Source organism: Anthonomus grandis, chromosome 5, assembly GCF_022605725.1.
Source record: "Anthonomus grandis grandis chromosome 5, icAntGran1.3, whole genome shotgun sequence".
Lineage (NCBI taxonomy): Eukaryota > Metazoa > Arthropoda > Insecta > Coleoptera > Curculionidae > Anthonomus > Anthonomus grandis.
Genome location: NC_065550.1, coordinates 17,317,710 through 17,334,889, shown reverse-complemented (window position 1 = coordinate 17,334,889; position 17,180 = coordinate 17,317,710). Strand labels below are relative to the sequence as shown.

The 17,180-nt window shown below is 30.1% G+C and overlaps 1 protein-coding gene across 2 annotated transcripts in view; it reads left to right on the top strand.

The window, feature by feature from the left end:
• LOC126736309 (cation-independent mannose-6-phosphate receptor-like) overlaps window positions 1-16,366 on the top strand; it is a 30,796-nt gene extending 14,430 nt beyond the window's left edge. For both annotated transcript variants that reach the window (XM_050440603.1, XM_050440602.1), the window contains 7 exons: window positions 7,919-8,051; window positions 8,106-8,312; window positions 8,369-8,480; window positions 8,636-8,691; window positions 10,668-10,764; window positions 13,726-13,841; window positions 13,897-16,366. In XM_050440603.1, coding sequence (XP_050296560.1) covers window positions 7,919-8,051; window positions 8,106-8,312; window positions 8,369-8,480; window positions 8,636-8,691; window positions 10,668-10,764; window positions 13,726-13,841; window positions 13,897-13,911 — 736 coding nt within the window. In that variant the 3' untranslated portion in view covers window positions 13,912-16,366. The remainder of the gene's footprint in view (window positions 1-7,918; window positions 8,052-8,105; window positions 8,313-8,368; window positions 8,481-8,635; window positions 8,692-10,667; window positions 10,765-13,725; window positions 13,842-13,896) is intronic.
• The last annotated feature ends 814 nt before the right edge of the window (window positions 16,367-17,180 follow it).

The window sequence follows — 17,180 nt, the reverse complement described above, 5'->3', positions numbered from 1 at the left end:
CGAGCTCTGTTTAAAGGGAACTTATTATTATCAACTATTATTGTTCATATATTGAATCTCTTGTAAAATGTCTTCGATATAAAAATCTAAATTTTATTATTGTAATAGGCACTGAAAGTAGTCAAGTTAAAAATTCGAGACCAGTGGGCAGAAGTGCATTGTACCTGGCTAACTGAAATAAAAGATTTAGCAGTTGGATTTGTTATTGTGCCAGTTTAGTACTAATGGTGCATTTGTTTGAAATTTGTATTTTTCTCAAAATGATAAAAAAATTGTAAAACATTCTTATATATATTTATAACTATTCTAAACATTGTTTAAACAGCATATACCGTGTGTTAGAGCAGTCCCGGATGTCCTTAATAATTCGTGAAGCAATAAAAAAACGATTTTTCAAACCCACAAGGGTTGGACTTAAGTTAAAACATATTTTGAGATGTGCCAAAGTAAAACTAATAAAAGACGCAAATAATTCAAGTTAAACCCTCCGCGGACCTCGATAAAAACATCCTCTAGACAACTCTTCCTTACCAGTGTATGCAGATTATTCCTGCACGACTGATAATCATCACGTTATCGAAACACTTGAAAGAATCCCAAACAATTTTATAAATTTGAAATTTGACCTTATGGATAAAAAAGTCTAAAAGTGGTTTTGGGACCGGTGAGCGAGTTGGCTATTCTGTTGAAACTGGGTGCCCAATAAGTGGCATCCAATGTCTCTATAAAATAATTGGCCAGAACACGATCCTGTTGAAATATAATATAGAAAAAAACGTATTTTTAATTTTAAAATAACTTCACAACACACACTTCATAACACACTCCAAAAGTCTTGGCTCCTCAAGATATTTAAAAAAATTAAATTTTCGAAATATATTGCTTTAATTGATTTTCCAAATAAACCAGAATACTGCAAGAAAAAGAAAACTGATGAAAGCTTTATAAAAAAAAATTATTTGTGTTAAAACTGTGATAGGCACGAAAAACATAACTTTAGTAGTATATATTATTGCCTTTTCCTTCAACCAATAGACCAACACGTATCGGAATTTAACGAATCATATTATTGATGAACTCCGGCATATTTTTCCACTCTTCTTAAACAGCTACCCTTAAATTCTGAAGCGTTGAAGGAGGATTGTCTCGATTGGATATTGCTTTACCAAGATAATCCCATACATGTTTAACGGGTTTCATGTCTGGAGAGTTCGCTGTCCAGTTCATTCTCTGGATATTAACAAGTATTAAGATAGTAACAAGTTTTGCATGCGATATGGTCTGGCACTACGTCTTGTGTAAAAAATTATTATTATAATTCGTTATGCAAAGGTTAAATAATTGTTGATGGCTGAATGTTAACAGCGTATATGACACCTGTTATTGTTCCCTCTATCAGAATAACTGGGGTACCGTTACCATATATTATACCTTCCTCAAAACCCCAGTGATCCGCCTTGATAACGAACAAGTTCACTGGCAAAATTAAGTCGTTCCATTAATTGAATATTTGGAGAGGTACGCAATATTATGGCCGAAAATGAGGCTTCAAATGTGTCCGACAATAAAATCATGGCACCGTAACGTTATTTTCGATGAACCCGAGAATTTTGCGATGCGTGCTTGCTTTACATAATTCGCCTTAAAAACTCCCGCCCTTTGAGGCGATTAAACCCATCAATGATCAATTTATTAACTTTCTTAGCGTACTCAAAGCTGCTTCCCTAGCATAACATACATAGTTATCTTGGCGATAAATCAAAATCAATCAAATTCAAAAAGTAGTTTTACTGACAAAGCCTTATTAAAGTCAGTAAAACTTAGGACTAGTAGATATCAGAAAGCAAATAGAGTTACAATATTTTTTCAAATCACACATTCATATTTGGTAATCAGGACAAAACATATTTTAAAAATCTTGTCTAATGTCTTAGTAACTAACAATCTTTTTAAATCTAATATAAGAGTTAAGTTTTCTTCCATGAAGAGGAAGGTGACTGAACATTTTTTTACCGATGTAAATAAAACAACTTCTTACTTACTCTGAATGTGGAATGGGCAACCGAAGGGTGTATGTAAGACAAGTTTTAAACGAACTGCCTCCTACAATTTCCTGCTGGTGCTTTTTAAAAACCATAGTTATTGTTTCAAGCATATATGAGCAACAATGGGTGAAGATTCTATTTTGAACACACCTCACTGCATAAAGGTCTCTAATTACTCTTTTTTGCAGAACAAATACTGTATTAAAGAGATTGGGCTCATGATTCGCAGAAACAAATCCCATAGCGAAGATGTGACTCCACAAGGACATAATGAGCATTTTTTGCAATATAAGTTCTTATAAATTATTCTAAGGGCATAGCAACCTGATAACACCCTACAGCACACTTTAATTAGTGTTCCTGGAATTTGAGTCTGCAATCAATTGTCAATCCCAAAAACCTGCAAGACTGTGGAGTTGAAATCAGCTCCTCACTGATAGTGACAGAATTCATTCAACATTTGAAACTTAACAGATTTGTTTGCGACGTATTAAAACAAATTCGATTTGCATTGCACCATTCCCTAATCATAAGCAAGTCACCATACAGAAACATTTTCAGTTGGCCAATGTGTTTGCCATGCCAAATTATGGTGGTGTCATCTGCGAACATAATAACCCTACTCTTTATGGGGAGCAAAGGAAGGTCGTTAACATAAAAAAGAAACAATGACGGCCCCACTACAGAACTTTGGGGAACCCCTGTACTAGTCTTAAGTTTTTCAGAGCAATGACCTCCAAAATTAACCATTATACATTATAGACATTATAGATGAATGAGCTGAACCAACCCAAAGAAGATCCTCCAAAACCATATCTCTCCATCTTGCTCAACTGTGCTCCATCTTGCTCAACCCGTGCTCTTGGTCACTTGAAACCCAAACTGTGCCGCGCTTAGAATGTTAAATCTCTCCAAAAAAGATATCATTCTCACCTTCAACAATCTTAGATATGGTAGGGAGGAAAGCTATTGGTCGAAAATTAGAAGGACAGCTGCAGTCTCCCCCCCCCCTCCCTCCTTATGAACCGGAACAATAATTGCTTGTTTAAGGTAATGGGACAATGTATTTGAAGTGAAAGATTCATTTAATGATTCTACAAATGCCCGAAGGGCATTGGGTGGGAATGCCGAGAGTATTCTTAAAGAGACATTAACCCAACCTGCTGATGTTTTATTTTTAATTTTTCTCCAAAATTTTCTCTGACTTACTAACCAAAATATTAGTAGGATTAAAAAAAATATCTCTTCCATATTTACACATCCTATATAATCCTGAGCTGTATATCTACTAAAAACATCCTTGGTGAGTTCAGAAGCAATGTTACAATAGTAAGAGTTCAGTGTGTCTGCATGTAAATTGGATTCCAATTCAAGAGTTGTGCGGCTTTTCCTCATCAACTCGTTAACAATATGCCATGATTCTTTTGATTTATTTGGTGAGTCCTCCATTCTCTTACGATAGGTCACAGCTTTAGAAACAGCAATAATCCTGTAAATCCTCCTATAATTATTGAAATAGACGCGAAATGATTCATTGTCCATGGCAAATTTACGTATGTGACGCAAGGCTGTCATATTTAATTCATTATTTAATCGTGTACTTATTGGGGGTTGTCATAATAAAAAGAAACAAAAATAGTAATGTAAGTTTCTTTAAGTTCCCAGTTCCAAATCAAATATAGTTTTTGAGTGGATTCAGAACTGTGGACATTTGGATATGTTTTAAATGGGAGAAAGACTGCTATATTTACACTGATATACATATACATAAGTGGTAGAAAAAGGTTATTAAGAAAAAATTAAAAAATATGGTACCCCTATCTCAAAAAGATAGATATTCTTATATTTTTTGTTCACTAAATAGAGATTAGGTTCATTATTATGGAATTTTTATAAAAGATATACTAATAGATATTGATTGAATTAATATTAATACGGACTATTTCGTTTCAATGTTTCTTATAGACACTTTAGAGTTTATAGATCAGTGCTATTCATGATATTAATTTAAAAAAAGGAGTTTCGAAAGTCCTGATTTTATCAATTAGGTATTATTTTTTAGGAAGCTTATTTCTGAGCTAATTTGATTTTAAAAAATATAGTTTTACAAAAGCAAATTTAAAAAGTAAAATAATGTATTTAGTATTTATTGATTGTTTAAAATAATAAAAATTTGAGTTTTTAGTTTTTTTTTTAATTTAGTCTTAATTATTTTAGCTCAATTGAAGCATTTGAAAATAATTTTAAAAAAATATTCACTGCATCAACGGATTAATTTGGAGCCTTATTTCAGCTTTTTTTTTTTGTTAAATATATTACAAATTCCTTTGATTGTGAATATGTTTTAAGTAGACATTTTAGTCAAGATTCTCTAGAGAATTTACTTTTGGTAATAAATCAAGCGTGCAGCTGTTTCGAATTTTTTGCAATTCAACATTAATATTAGACTGTAAAAATTATTTGACAGTGGAAGTTGGGAAGAAGATTTCCAAGATTTTGTTTTTATTTGGAAACTTGTTTGGAAGTGTTATTTAGGATATTTCGCAAAAATCGTAATAGGAAAACAAAGTGTGAAAACAATTATAAATATTTTTTTAATAAAGAAAAAATCAGTATGAGCTATAAAAAAAAAGGTTTTTAATTAATAAAAGCTTTGATAAATCAGAGATCTTAATGAACTTTATCAAACTCTAAAAATAAGTTATAATAAAGTATGCAAGTCAATTTATAAAATATTATTAGGAAAATAAATATAAATAAACCAAACCTATGTCTTCGCACATTGATAAATATTTATAGTTAATAAAGACTGATTTATAATAACCTAAAATGGGAATCTTAGAACCTTTTTTTTATTTATAGAAATTTTTTTTTATAAACATCACTAAAAATTACTTAGAACATTGAAAGGCTCTTGAAGAAAAATTATGCATTTTACCTACAAAAACCAAACCAAAGTCTGAAAGAAATAAGTACTAATATTTTTTTCCTCCCTATCACTTCTTCAAGAAAATCTCAAATCGATTTACTAATTTTATTGGCATTAGTAGTGATAATAAATGATAGTGCTCAAGATACAAAAAAAATATCGAGGTTTAGCTAAACTTAGCCTTACTCCCAAAATTCCAAATAATTGACAATAGGGGGTATTCAAGAAAAGGATGAGCATGGAGATCTCGGAGATACAAAATCGCTTAAATAAGAGAAGTTTCGCAATTTAGTGCTTGAATAAATGCAATTAAATAATTAAAAAAAAAAAATCTAATTTTTTTTTTCCGAACGATATTTTAAAAGATAAGTCGAAACAAATAACAAGTTAAATGGCCACTTTTTCTTTAATTTATTAATAATATTTCGTAATTTATAATATAAATACATAATACTTTAAATTTGAAATACGACGTTCCGTCTTTAGCGGCCCATCTCATCAACTTTGTTTTTAACTGTAGGCCCTATATTGGATTTTTGCAATTTTAATTACCTTTTCATCAATGTATATTTGCATTTCCAACACTTAATTTGGGTACTTCTCATAAGAGCTCCATGAGCGAAGAGAAGATAGGTATATCATTTTAATGGGGGTGATTTTAACTACCCATTGGAAATACATGATACATCGTGGAAAAGGTGATTAAAAGAGCTATTCAAAACTGCAAAAATCCAACATCGCGCCGACAAGGAAAAACAAAGTTTTTTTCATTTAAAGTGGCCACAAGAATGTATTAGTTATTTTAAAATATATATAATTTTCAAATAACGATAGAAAAAAACTAAAAACTATTTTTCCAAACTTTTTCCTAAAACTTATACGAAAACTATGACGAAATATTTGGCATTTTTCGAGAGATTTTGGATTGCATTTATTCAAGTAATATGAGAAACTTTCATCTAATTTAGCCGACCGCGTATCTCTTACCGTTTCCGAGATCCCCATACTGCGCATTCTGTATAAACGCGCTGTAGGCTCTTTAAACAAAATTTTTATTTTATTTCTTTTTAGTACTAACTTTCTAGTTTTAAGTAGGTATAGTAGTAACAATTGATAATTAAGAGTTTGTCTGTATTGCAAATTAAAATGTGTGGCCATAAAATACAAAAAATGTGTATTTTCCGTATTTTATAGAGGGCACCACCTGCTATTAATACCCTCACTCAAAAGGGCTCTAACTTTTTTTTTAGTTACTTTTCAATGTTTTTAATCCATTAGGTTTTAGTAAATGAAGTGAAAAAATTGTGTCAAGGTTTATTTAAAATCTTGATAATGTTGAATACAGAATGAAGAAAACAACATTTAATTTAAAAGAGATTTCAGCGTCCCTCTGCTCCTAAAAACTGTACTTGACTATTTAAATTACACCATTATATTGTTGTTATCTGATTTATAAATGTACGCCAAATCACAGCTCATTTAAACAACACCCTTGCCGAGCGGTTACATTTTAAAACAGGTTTTTGCTCTACGCCTATAATATAGTTATATTTAGACCTAAAGGCCTTCTTGCTCTTAAATTTGAAGAATGCAACCTTCGTCGTGGTACTTGTCGAAACCATCCTCCGGCATGTACCCAAAAAATGACTCCGAACAGCTGTTTACCTTTATCATTCGATTTCTTTGGGTGAAATTAATCATATAATGATTTGTATATGTTACTCCAAATCAGTTCAGAAGTGCTTATTATAAAAATAATAATATTTATTTCAATTAAATACATGTTTTTCTAAAAATGAGGTTCTTCGATCAGTACATACACTGAATACATACACACAAGTGTTTGCCACAGGAAATAAAATATTCGGAAAAGTATTAAGAAAACTCAGAAAGTGTTTAAAATACAGAATGTGCGTATTTACCCAAATATACAGGGTGTTACAAAAAATTCGGTGTAAATATGTTAAGAGCGTATTGTTGTAGTCAAAATAAGATTTTTTTTTCCTATAAACAACATGTGTCCTAGAATGCATCCCCTCAGAATTGCAGCCCATGTAAACTGCTTGAAGAAAATAAATTATTTGGAACGGTGACTACAGTAATGCGTCAAATAGCCTGAAAATGTGCATTCTTTCCCCATTTTTTTGAGTGCTCGTCACATTTTCCGCCCCAAAAATGGCGTAAACATAATTTTAGGGAAGGATTCAGGATGTTATGTCAGGTATGCTTATCTAAGCAGTCACCGCCCATTTCTTTTATGTCTTATTTGATACTTTAATCGGGTTTAGTAATGCACCGTTTCATTTACCAGCGATTTTCTCGGAAACGATTAATCGTATCGAAAAAATGCAGGAGACGAGAATTGTAGATTTTTTTATGGCTAACTAGATGGTGCGTTACTAGATATTTAAACTTCTTAAAACTAACGGAAAAATAATATAGGGCCATAAGAAGGGTAAGCCTTCCGGAATCCTCCCCTACAATTAGATTAACACCATTTTCGGAACGGAAAATAACAAGTGCATCAAAAAAAACTGGGACTTTCAAATTTTCAGAAAATTTGACGCATAATTGTGGTCACGGTTCCAAATAATAGATTTTCTTTAATTTTCGCGGGCTCTAGGTCTAAAGTGCATCATTTTAGAACACATGTTTATATTGAACTTAACTTTTAAATAATATTTTTTATTAGTCTACATAAAAGTATTTTATATGATTTACCCTTTTGACAAACATATTGCTTTGTGTGATATTTAATTATATTTATTAATTTATTTAAAATTATGCCAACAATAATATGTTAGCATAATTTTGCTAACAAATTGCACAAATTTGCTTTTGCTAACGCAATTCCATCTCTGTCTCTTTTTAAAATAATATCTTCTTTGTCTAGTGACATGAAAAATTTTAAATTTACTTATTTCCCTATTTCTTTTTTTTATAGAATTGTGTCCCTCGGAAAATTATCCAATGTATCCATAAATAATAAAACTTTAGTATTTGAATACAACACAGGCCATTATTGCGAGTATGGTGACTACAAAAGTGAAATTCGCGTGGAATGTTCCGATATTGAGGTTTGCTTTATTTTATCAAAACAGATTTTTGTTTTAATCTGCTAAAACTTACAGTACGAACCAATCGTGGCCGATCATCAAAAAAAATGCCACTATATATTTTTATGGAGAACGAAATATGGATGTCCATTGCCCAAACAGACGATCGAAAGTAAAAGAACAAATTTTAATGTTTCATCTCAGGCAAATCTAACGGTCACCACTTGTTTAGTTACCAGTCAGCTCAATAATTTCGAGCTCAATTTACAAAATGTTTCTAGTGTAAGTGACGAGATGTTTAAATAATAGAAATAGCATGCAAATGAAATTGTTTTTAGACATTTTTGAAACACGAGCAATGTCCAAATAGGGTTGAGTTCAACAAAACATCAAAGTTTGTAAAGTTATATTATTCAAGTGTTGATATATGCCGATCAGTTCCTTCTACAAGTAAGCATAGTTTTTTTTTAAACTAAAAAAAACTGTTAAAACTGTATGTACGTAAATATACTGTAAACTCTTAAAAACTGTATGTAAAAAAACGTATATTTGTAACTTCTTTTGTAAGATTGCTTAATCTTTTTATTTTAAGCATTTTTTTTTAGATATATCTTACCAAGTATACCTTATCTGCCAATACGATAACGTTGTGATACCAAAGGTAAATATATAGAAAAATAGCTAAATGTTTTACAGGATAATTAATTAATTTAAAGGAAAATTTTAGGCTTTAGCAATAGGTAATAAAATATTACGTTTACTGATTTTATTTTCATTCGTGTAATGCGATATTCGTCTTGACTATTACTATTATTTACAATGTAATGCAAAATATTTTTAACATTGGACCATTTTCTGTAACCAAAATTTGCACAAGATAGAATTTCAGATATTTCGTGATAATCTTCAATCGCTTCTTGCTCCGTGTCTAAACTTACAAATAAATCCTTCATATAAAAAGATTTCCGTATAATTTCTGAATTTTAATTGGCTGTCATACTAGAGATTTTTTAAATGTTGTAGGTATAGAAAGAAAAAAATGGTTAGAATGGGTTGGATGTTTAGGAACAAATGCCGCGGAATGACACTAACGCGCTAATTTCACGACCGGACTTTCAACTCTCAACTCTTTGTGAGCATCACCGAACATAATGCATGTAACTTTTGTTTAAATTTTTTTTCACGAAAATTAATATTTTCAGAGATGTTTGACCGTTCGAATATTTAGTAGACAACCTGTCTGTGGATGTATGATTTAATCCAAATTAGTAGATACGAATGAATCTCGATTGTAACAGTCGTTATTTAAAAACATTTCTGCAAGAATTTTTATTAAGTCGGTTATTCTAGTGTTGTTTTTAGCACTCTTAGAAAAAAAGATTAAATCAGGGAAATGCAAAAGAGGAAACATCCCTTACAATTTATGGTATACATAATATATTTAAAAGAAACTAGAATGGAAGGGTAAAATTGAAACTACCTAAATGAAAAGCATCCAAAAACCCAATTAACATGGACCTTAATAAATATATAATTTTGTAAGACATAAACTGCGCGTACATTTTACTATATACAGTTAGTTATTGACGTTTAAACTGGTGGCCCAGTTTTAAGTATAATTACTTGTTTATTTATCATAACTTTTAAACTACCACCTCAATTTTAATTAAATTTCGCATGCAGCTTATTGTAGTGAATTATTAATTACTGATGAAGCCAATTTTTAAAAAAATTGCCAGTGGCGTAACATACGGAGGGACAATTCACTACAATAACCTGCATGCGAAATTTAATTAAATTTAACTGGTAGTTTAAAAGTAATGATAAATAAACAAATAATTATTCTTAACTTTAACACCCTGTATCTGTGTTATTAAATATTTCTGAGAAAAAAATTATAATGAAACTATTTTTTTTTCAATTCTCTATCAGGTATTAAAATTAATGACGTTTAAACTGGAGCACCCTGTATATTTCTTAAAATCGTAAAAAGAAAAATCTTCAAAAATATGAAGAAAACAATTCTACAATTAAACTGACTGATTTTTGAAAACTGCTGTTGATTTCTTCCAAAAATATTGGATTGTCTCCTAATATTAATAAGTTCATGCATAAAAAGTTTTTTTTATAGATGCGGTGGGTTTCCCGACATAAAGAGTACATCTAGTGTACTTACTATCGTACATTTTATTATTAAAAAATACTGATAGAATCTCACCGAATGTTCTTATAATATCTCTTTAAACATTCCAGAAATATTCTACCACTTTTGCTTGTGCTATGTTAAGAAATGGTATCAATAGACATATTGCATGTGTCCTTTTTCTGTTCATTTTAAAGCTTTTAAATGTTGGGTACCCAAATTTTTATCTCATTTAGAGCATTAGGCACCTTTCCTATTATTAACGAAAGTAAACCGACTTTCCAGGTTTTATATTATTTTAATTGTTTCATCAGCTTTTAGTCTTAAGGAAAGTCGGTTGGTTTTTCATTTTTTTTATGCAGCTAGTCCAATCTCAATTATGCGTTTAATTTAATATTAACTAGAAGATAAAGCTTATTTATATATAAAAAACATGAATATATTTCCTCTTTTTGGGAAAAGATAAGTTATTAAAACATTTTTTACCAATTTAGAACAATGACTGTCAATTCTATTTCGGCTACAACAAGATGGAATATTGCAATTTCTTCGAGAGGGAAAATAATGATAGTAATGTTGGTTTGATTGTAGGTAAGATTACTGAACTAGCACATTAGCAATATTACATACAGGGTGTCAATTCGAAAACTTTTAATGCAAACATCTTTAAAACTAAAAAAGTTGGAAAAGCGCAATTGGTACAAATGCTAGACAGTAGGGGAACGGCAACCACCATATTTTGGTTATAGGTTGAGTCACCCATTGGGTGCGAGGCACCCTAAAATGTTAAATAGCACCATTCGTTTTGTGATATCTTAAATTAAAGGTCTTTTGGAGAACCTGCACAAGAATTTCTTCTAAATTATAGACAGGGTCAAAGATAGGTATAAGTTAAATTAAATAAACTCTGTTTTTATGGAAGTGTTATTTTATTTAATTGCTTAAAATCCATTCCATTTTGGGCTAAATAAAGTATAATCTATTCTTATAACTAATTTCTCACATTTGGAAACTTTTCCTGGAATAATAATCCGATGGAGAATATCATCGAGTGAAGCTTGATGCGCTGATCTGGCAACGCATCATGTAACAATTGCCTCATAGGAAGAACATAGTGGGGTGGCGCTCCATCTCGTTGAAACTGTAATAAATCTTCTTAGGTTTCTACCCCTATATATATAAGGTTCAATGGTGGTTTCCAACATTTCCAACTAATTTAAGTACCTGACGTATAGATTCATGACAGATTCCTGTTATCGCTGAAGCTTGGCGTAGAGACAATGTAGGATTCATAGTAAAATGTCCTAATATTTCTACTTGTGCCGCTTCTTCAAGTACTCTACGCTGAACATACAGTTTTTTTGTTTTCTATCGATCCTGATTCTTCAAATTTGAGAACTATTTGCCTCACACAAACATCCACTTTTTGGTAAGGCTTAAAACGTGCATCCCAACTTTTTTATCGGATTAGAAAAATTATTGTTACTTTTGATTTTTTTGACTGTGAAAAACAATCTGACATACTTCAGTTAAATTGGATATTGATTAGTAGCAAATAAGAAAAAACAGTTCAACGTAGAGTACTGGATTATCTTTCGCAACGGATTTATTAAAAAATGTGCATCTATTCCAAGGGAAGGCTTTCAGAATGTTAGAAATGACTTTAAAAAATATTATTTTTGTTTATCCTAAAATGAAAAGCATTTTGAGCATCTAATTGAATAAAATAGTACTTTATAAAACATTGTTTATTTTATTTAACTTATACCTTTATTTGAAGCTGTATAAAAGTTAGGAAAAATTCTTATGCAGGTGAATACTACTTCAAAAGACCTTAAATTTAAGGTATCACAAAAGCGGTGGTGCCATTTAAAATTTTGAGGTTGGCGTGCATCGGGCCCAAGGTGTAACTTGCCCTATAACCAAATTTTCTAACTTTTTTAGTTTAAAAGATATATTAGCATTCGAAGTTTTCAAATTGACATCAGTGTAGCCGTAAAGTAGTGGATAAATTCAATAAAATAAAATGGACCGTTTCTGAAAAAAATGCCCGAACCCGTCGATTTTAATATTTGGTTTAGGGTTTTTTCTAGGTGGAAATTAAATATACAGGGTGACTTAAAAAAATATATGACTTTATCAATATGCTTTTTAAATGGAAACCGCCATTTTTTAATGCAGAATCAAAAAAAACGCATAGAATAAGGTACAAATGAATAATGGTTACGTAAGCAATTTTGAACGAAAAATTATGATAAAATGTAAAATTAAAGAAATATCTATCTAAATTAAATGTTCGAATTGAGCACCGTTAACAACCTGACAATAACCAAGAAGGTGATTTAAAAATTCTTTTTGAACGTTGTCAATGACATCTGGAGTAATACTTTTAATTTCCTGGCGTATTTGTTCTTTTAAATCTTCTAAACTCGCTGGTTTAGTGACATACACTTTACTTTTTAAGTATCTTCATAAAAAGTAATAGAGGGGAGTTAAATCTGGCGATCTGGATGGCCATTCAATGGACCCTCCTCTACCTATCCAACGATTTGAAAAAACTTTATCTAGATAATTGCGAACGGGTAAAGCATAGTGTGGCGGGACTCCATCTTGCTGAAAAAAAAGATCACGTTGGTGCATGTCGGGTTCTTCCAAATCCGGATACAAAGTTGTCAGAGTGGGGATAAGATCATTACATAATTGTTGCATTTGCTACAAAATTCATCAAAATCATCTTCTGATAGCTCTTGAAGTAAGAATATTTTATAAGGGTGGAACTTTGCTTTTTTCAATACTTTATGCGATAAATTAACATTAGAAGCCGTGCCTGTGATTGTGGCTTTGGGATTATCTTGGACCGTTAACAGAACGTTAAGCCCTTCTATTGCTATTCAACTTGCTTCATTGCTATTGAACATGGACCAGCTTTTTGAGTATCCCGAACAACTCTTAGCAACTGCTTAGCATGCTTTGGTTATTAGGCGGTCGATCAGGATGAATTGCATTAAATAACCTAACCACCTCCTTTTAAGTATGCGACATATCTCCGAAACCAATCATGCAAAAGATTTCGATTCTTTCACGTTCGGTTAATTTTCTCATATTTCATACTATTGCAATAGGTAATAAAGTGCAGTTAATAATACGCAGGATGACACTGCTTTTGCCGCTCAAAAAGAATAAAAAACACCCCTTGCAAATGTAAAAATACTTTAAATAATTGCACCAAAATACATTCACGTTTTGACACTGACAAGCTAAAAAACCGAAATACCCATATTTAATTTAGATAGGTATTTCTTTAATTTTACATTTTATCATCATTTTTCGTTCAAAATTGCTTATGTAACCCCTATTCATTTGTACCAAGTCCTTTGTAAAAAAAATACGTCATATCTTTTTTTGAGTCACCCTGTATATTTAATTTCCGCGTAGAAAAACCCTAAACCAAATATTAAAATCGACGAATTCGGTCATTTCTTTCAGAAACGGTTAATTTTTATAGAACTTATCCGCTACTTTACAGATGCACTGTATAAACAAATATTTTAGGATCGTCAATAGGTTGTTTATTTGCATTTGCTGCAATAGCAGGAATAAGTTTTTGGAAAAGGAGACGTTGCGTATTCTATATCAACAGAGACGAATTGATAAACATATATGAACGGGTAAGCTTTTACCTTAGGACATTCTAAATTATTGATACAGTAAAATAATTTGTAGAATACCGAGTTGTAAATGGACTTGGCCTTTAAAGAAAAGATATATTAATTGAGAATATCCCAGTGTCACTGTGATTTGTTGGGTCTCGAACTAAGAGATACCAAATTATACATACAAAGCTTTACAGATAGTTTTTATGAGTCGAATTTTAGTTTAGGTAACTAAGCCGTATTATTTAATATTTTTGTAGATAAACCTAAAAGTATTATTTGTCAAGATTTACCCGACGGTAATTGCCAAAGCAGCATTTCCTTATTGTTTCTTTTTAAATAGGTCGTACATAAAAGTCCGTATAATGGATATGACGAATTTTTTAGGATATATTGCCTTTTTTATTGTAGTTAATAGTTTTTTTTGTACAACAGGGTTTATTTCACGATTTAATTTTTAAGTTAGTTCCTAATATCTCTGAAAGAGTTCATTGTGTTCTCGTTTTTCTTTAAAGCTATGTTAAAAAATGGCTAATTCTAGTTTTTAGATTAATAAATAATACTTTTTTACGCGTAACTACTATTGTTTTAAGAATATTTAGTTTGTTGCAATGTGCCGTCCCTTTAATTTAGTTTAGACTTTAATTTAGTTAGGACTGGATTTTGGAAAAATCTCGTTTGGTTATAGATAAATTTCTTTCTCATCATATTAAACTATATGTTTGTATGTAGATGATATTATCTTTGAAATTTTAAATTCATGGTTATAAATAAATTTTTCGAAAAATATATTTTTTACATAATTATAGTAAAAATATAAATTTTACAGCTTACTAAATCATGATTTTTAACAGGGCATATATTTTGCTTTATAGATTTTAGTTTTAGTAATAATTTCAATTTTTTTAAAATTTTCTCCTGTGATTTTATCGTTTTCGAGTTAAACCTATTTACTTTGAATAGATCAATTGGTTAACCAAGCTTTAATTTAATAAATGTATTTTGTTTTTGGCAATGTTAATTCTAGTGGATTTAAAAACAGTGTTCCTTTAAAAAAAAATTAGACATTTGTTATCCATACTTTGACAAACTCTATATATTAGTGTTTCATTAATTTAATCGTTTAACATTTTCAAGCTATTAAATTAAAACTTTTTATTATGTTTAGCATTTTTTAGTGTGAGAGAGAAATTTTGTAAAGGCATTACCATAGGACTGACGTCACTAGTGCAATCTTTACTAAAATTAATAACCTGTTATAGATGTTGCCAATTCGGTCATATTAACATACTGGACTGATCATCACAATTATTGTGAAGACTACAGAAACATTTTTGTGAAATTTAACAGCAAAATGTTAAGTAGATGTAAGGCAGAGATTTCCGTTGCAGCATGAATAGATCCATATGGTTCTATGGGGTTTTATTCCGATGGACTGGCGCACGGCCTACATTGCTTACACAGCGTTTCAAAGCACTTGAAGGCTATATTATTACCTATTTCAAAACTCTGTCTACTCTTTTAAGTAGTTGAACTTCTGGCTCTAAGTCACTCCAAATTGAACCATTTGCAATGGTCATTCGCCCTATAATCATAAAAGTATTTTCCTTATGCAAATCAACAAAATGCCAAAACAAGTTTGCTTAAATTAATCGCAACCCTTGATTTGTAAATGTTCGGTAATTTCACTTAGCTTTCCTAAAAAAAAAAGTATAAATATGAATTCAAGATAGTGGCGTATCTTTCTTAGGGCACTCTACTAATCCACAGTTTATACCCTTATTTGAAGGGCTTACAACTACATATTAAATTCTCGAATGTCATTTCTTGGGGGCGAGCAATCCAAATCCAGCAACTAAATTCTATATTCCCATAAATGTTTTTCACAGAGTAAAGATTCAAAAACATTTTTTTAACTCATTAGAAAACCAAAAGTAAAAACACTCAACAGTTGAAGGACGGTTGAAACTGAGAAACTGTTTTCTTGAAACTGGTTATCGATAGCGTAGAGTTTTTCAAATTACAAAGGTTCCATTGCCTTTAAGTACGGAATGTACTTATAGTGGTTCTCTAGGAAGTTTTACGGTTTTAGGTGATTTTTATTAAAGCTTATTTACACTTGTTTTAATTAATTTCTAGTGGGCTTGGTAATGTTGCATAAATTTTAGAATAAGGAATTGTTTTTTTTTTAAATTTATTTAACTTATTTTCTCGTCGGTTATTTAATTCTATTTTTTATTAGTTATATTATTCTAATTAGGATTAAATTTATTTTTATGTTTTTTAAGGCAAATCTAGGATTATCCTTTTATTTTATTAAAATTAGGTCTTCATTGAGTTGTTGAAGTCGGGTAAAATGTTATATTTTTTAGAATAAGAAATTGTTTTTGTTTTTATTTATTTTCTCTACCTTAATCTATTTATTTATTAGTTTGTTTAATTAATTTGAATAATAAATTATTACTTTATTTATATAATGCATAGTAATAATAGAATATGCCTTTAAGTATGTTATTTTTATTAATAAATAATGGATAGACCGAAGTATTATTATTAGCTTTCTTTATAGGGTGTATCAAATAGTAAATTCGATGTCAACATTACTTTTTCCAATAAAAAGACTTTTTAAATCTAATTTTGATTTCCGCGAAAATTTTAAACATGATATAAGTCATATAAAGCAGACATATCTTTAATAGTTTTAAATAAAAATTACAAAAAATATGTAAGGTGAGTTTGGGCAAGTGCGACCACTTTTTGTATTAGCAACCATTTTTTGTATTAGTAACTTCACTTAAAAAACCATTTTTTTTTAAATATTTTAAATAGGGCAGATAGTTTTTTTTGTATATTTTTGGAATGTTTGTAATCAAACTAACAAATATTAAATAAAAACCAAACATTTTTTTTTAAATGCAATTTTTTCATTATCATGTCATAAATCGCTCTTGCCCCCTAAAAACGGGGCAAGTGCGTTTTTACATGCTGCCGACTTATCTAATGCTGTGGAGCCTTTGTTGAGGGAAGAGCGTTTTTCTGCACACTGTAAGTTTTTATGTGGTTTTTACTGCTTAATTTTATCTTTTACTGTTACCATTTTACAAACTTTTAAAAAATTAAACTAATTTTTTTTTACAAAATTAACAATTTTATTTCTAAATTCACAAAACTTCGGGAACTAACAAAAATAATTAAGGAACGTAAAAATTATTTCTAAAAATATATGTATAATAATTAAAACCTGTGAGCGTCATTTAAATAATTTTATAATTTTTAATACGTTAAATAAATTCAAAATAGTCCAAAATAATCAAAATAAATCATAAAAATAGAATAAACACCTTGTAAAACAAC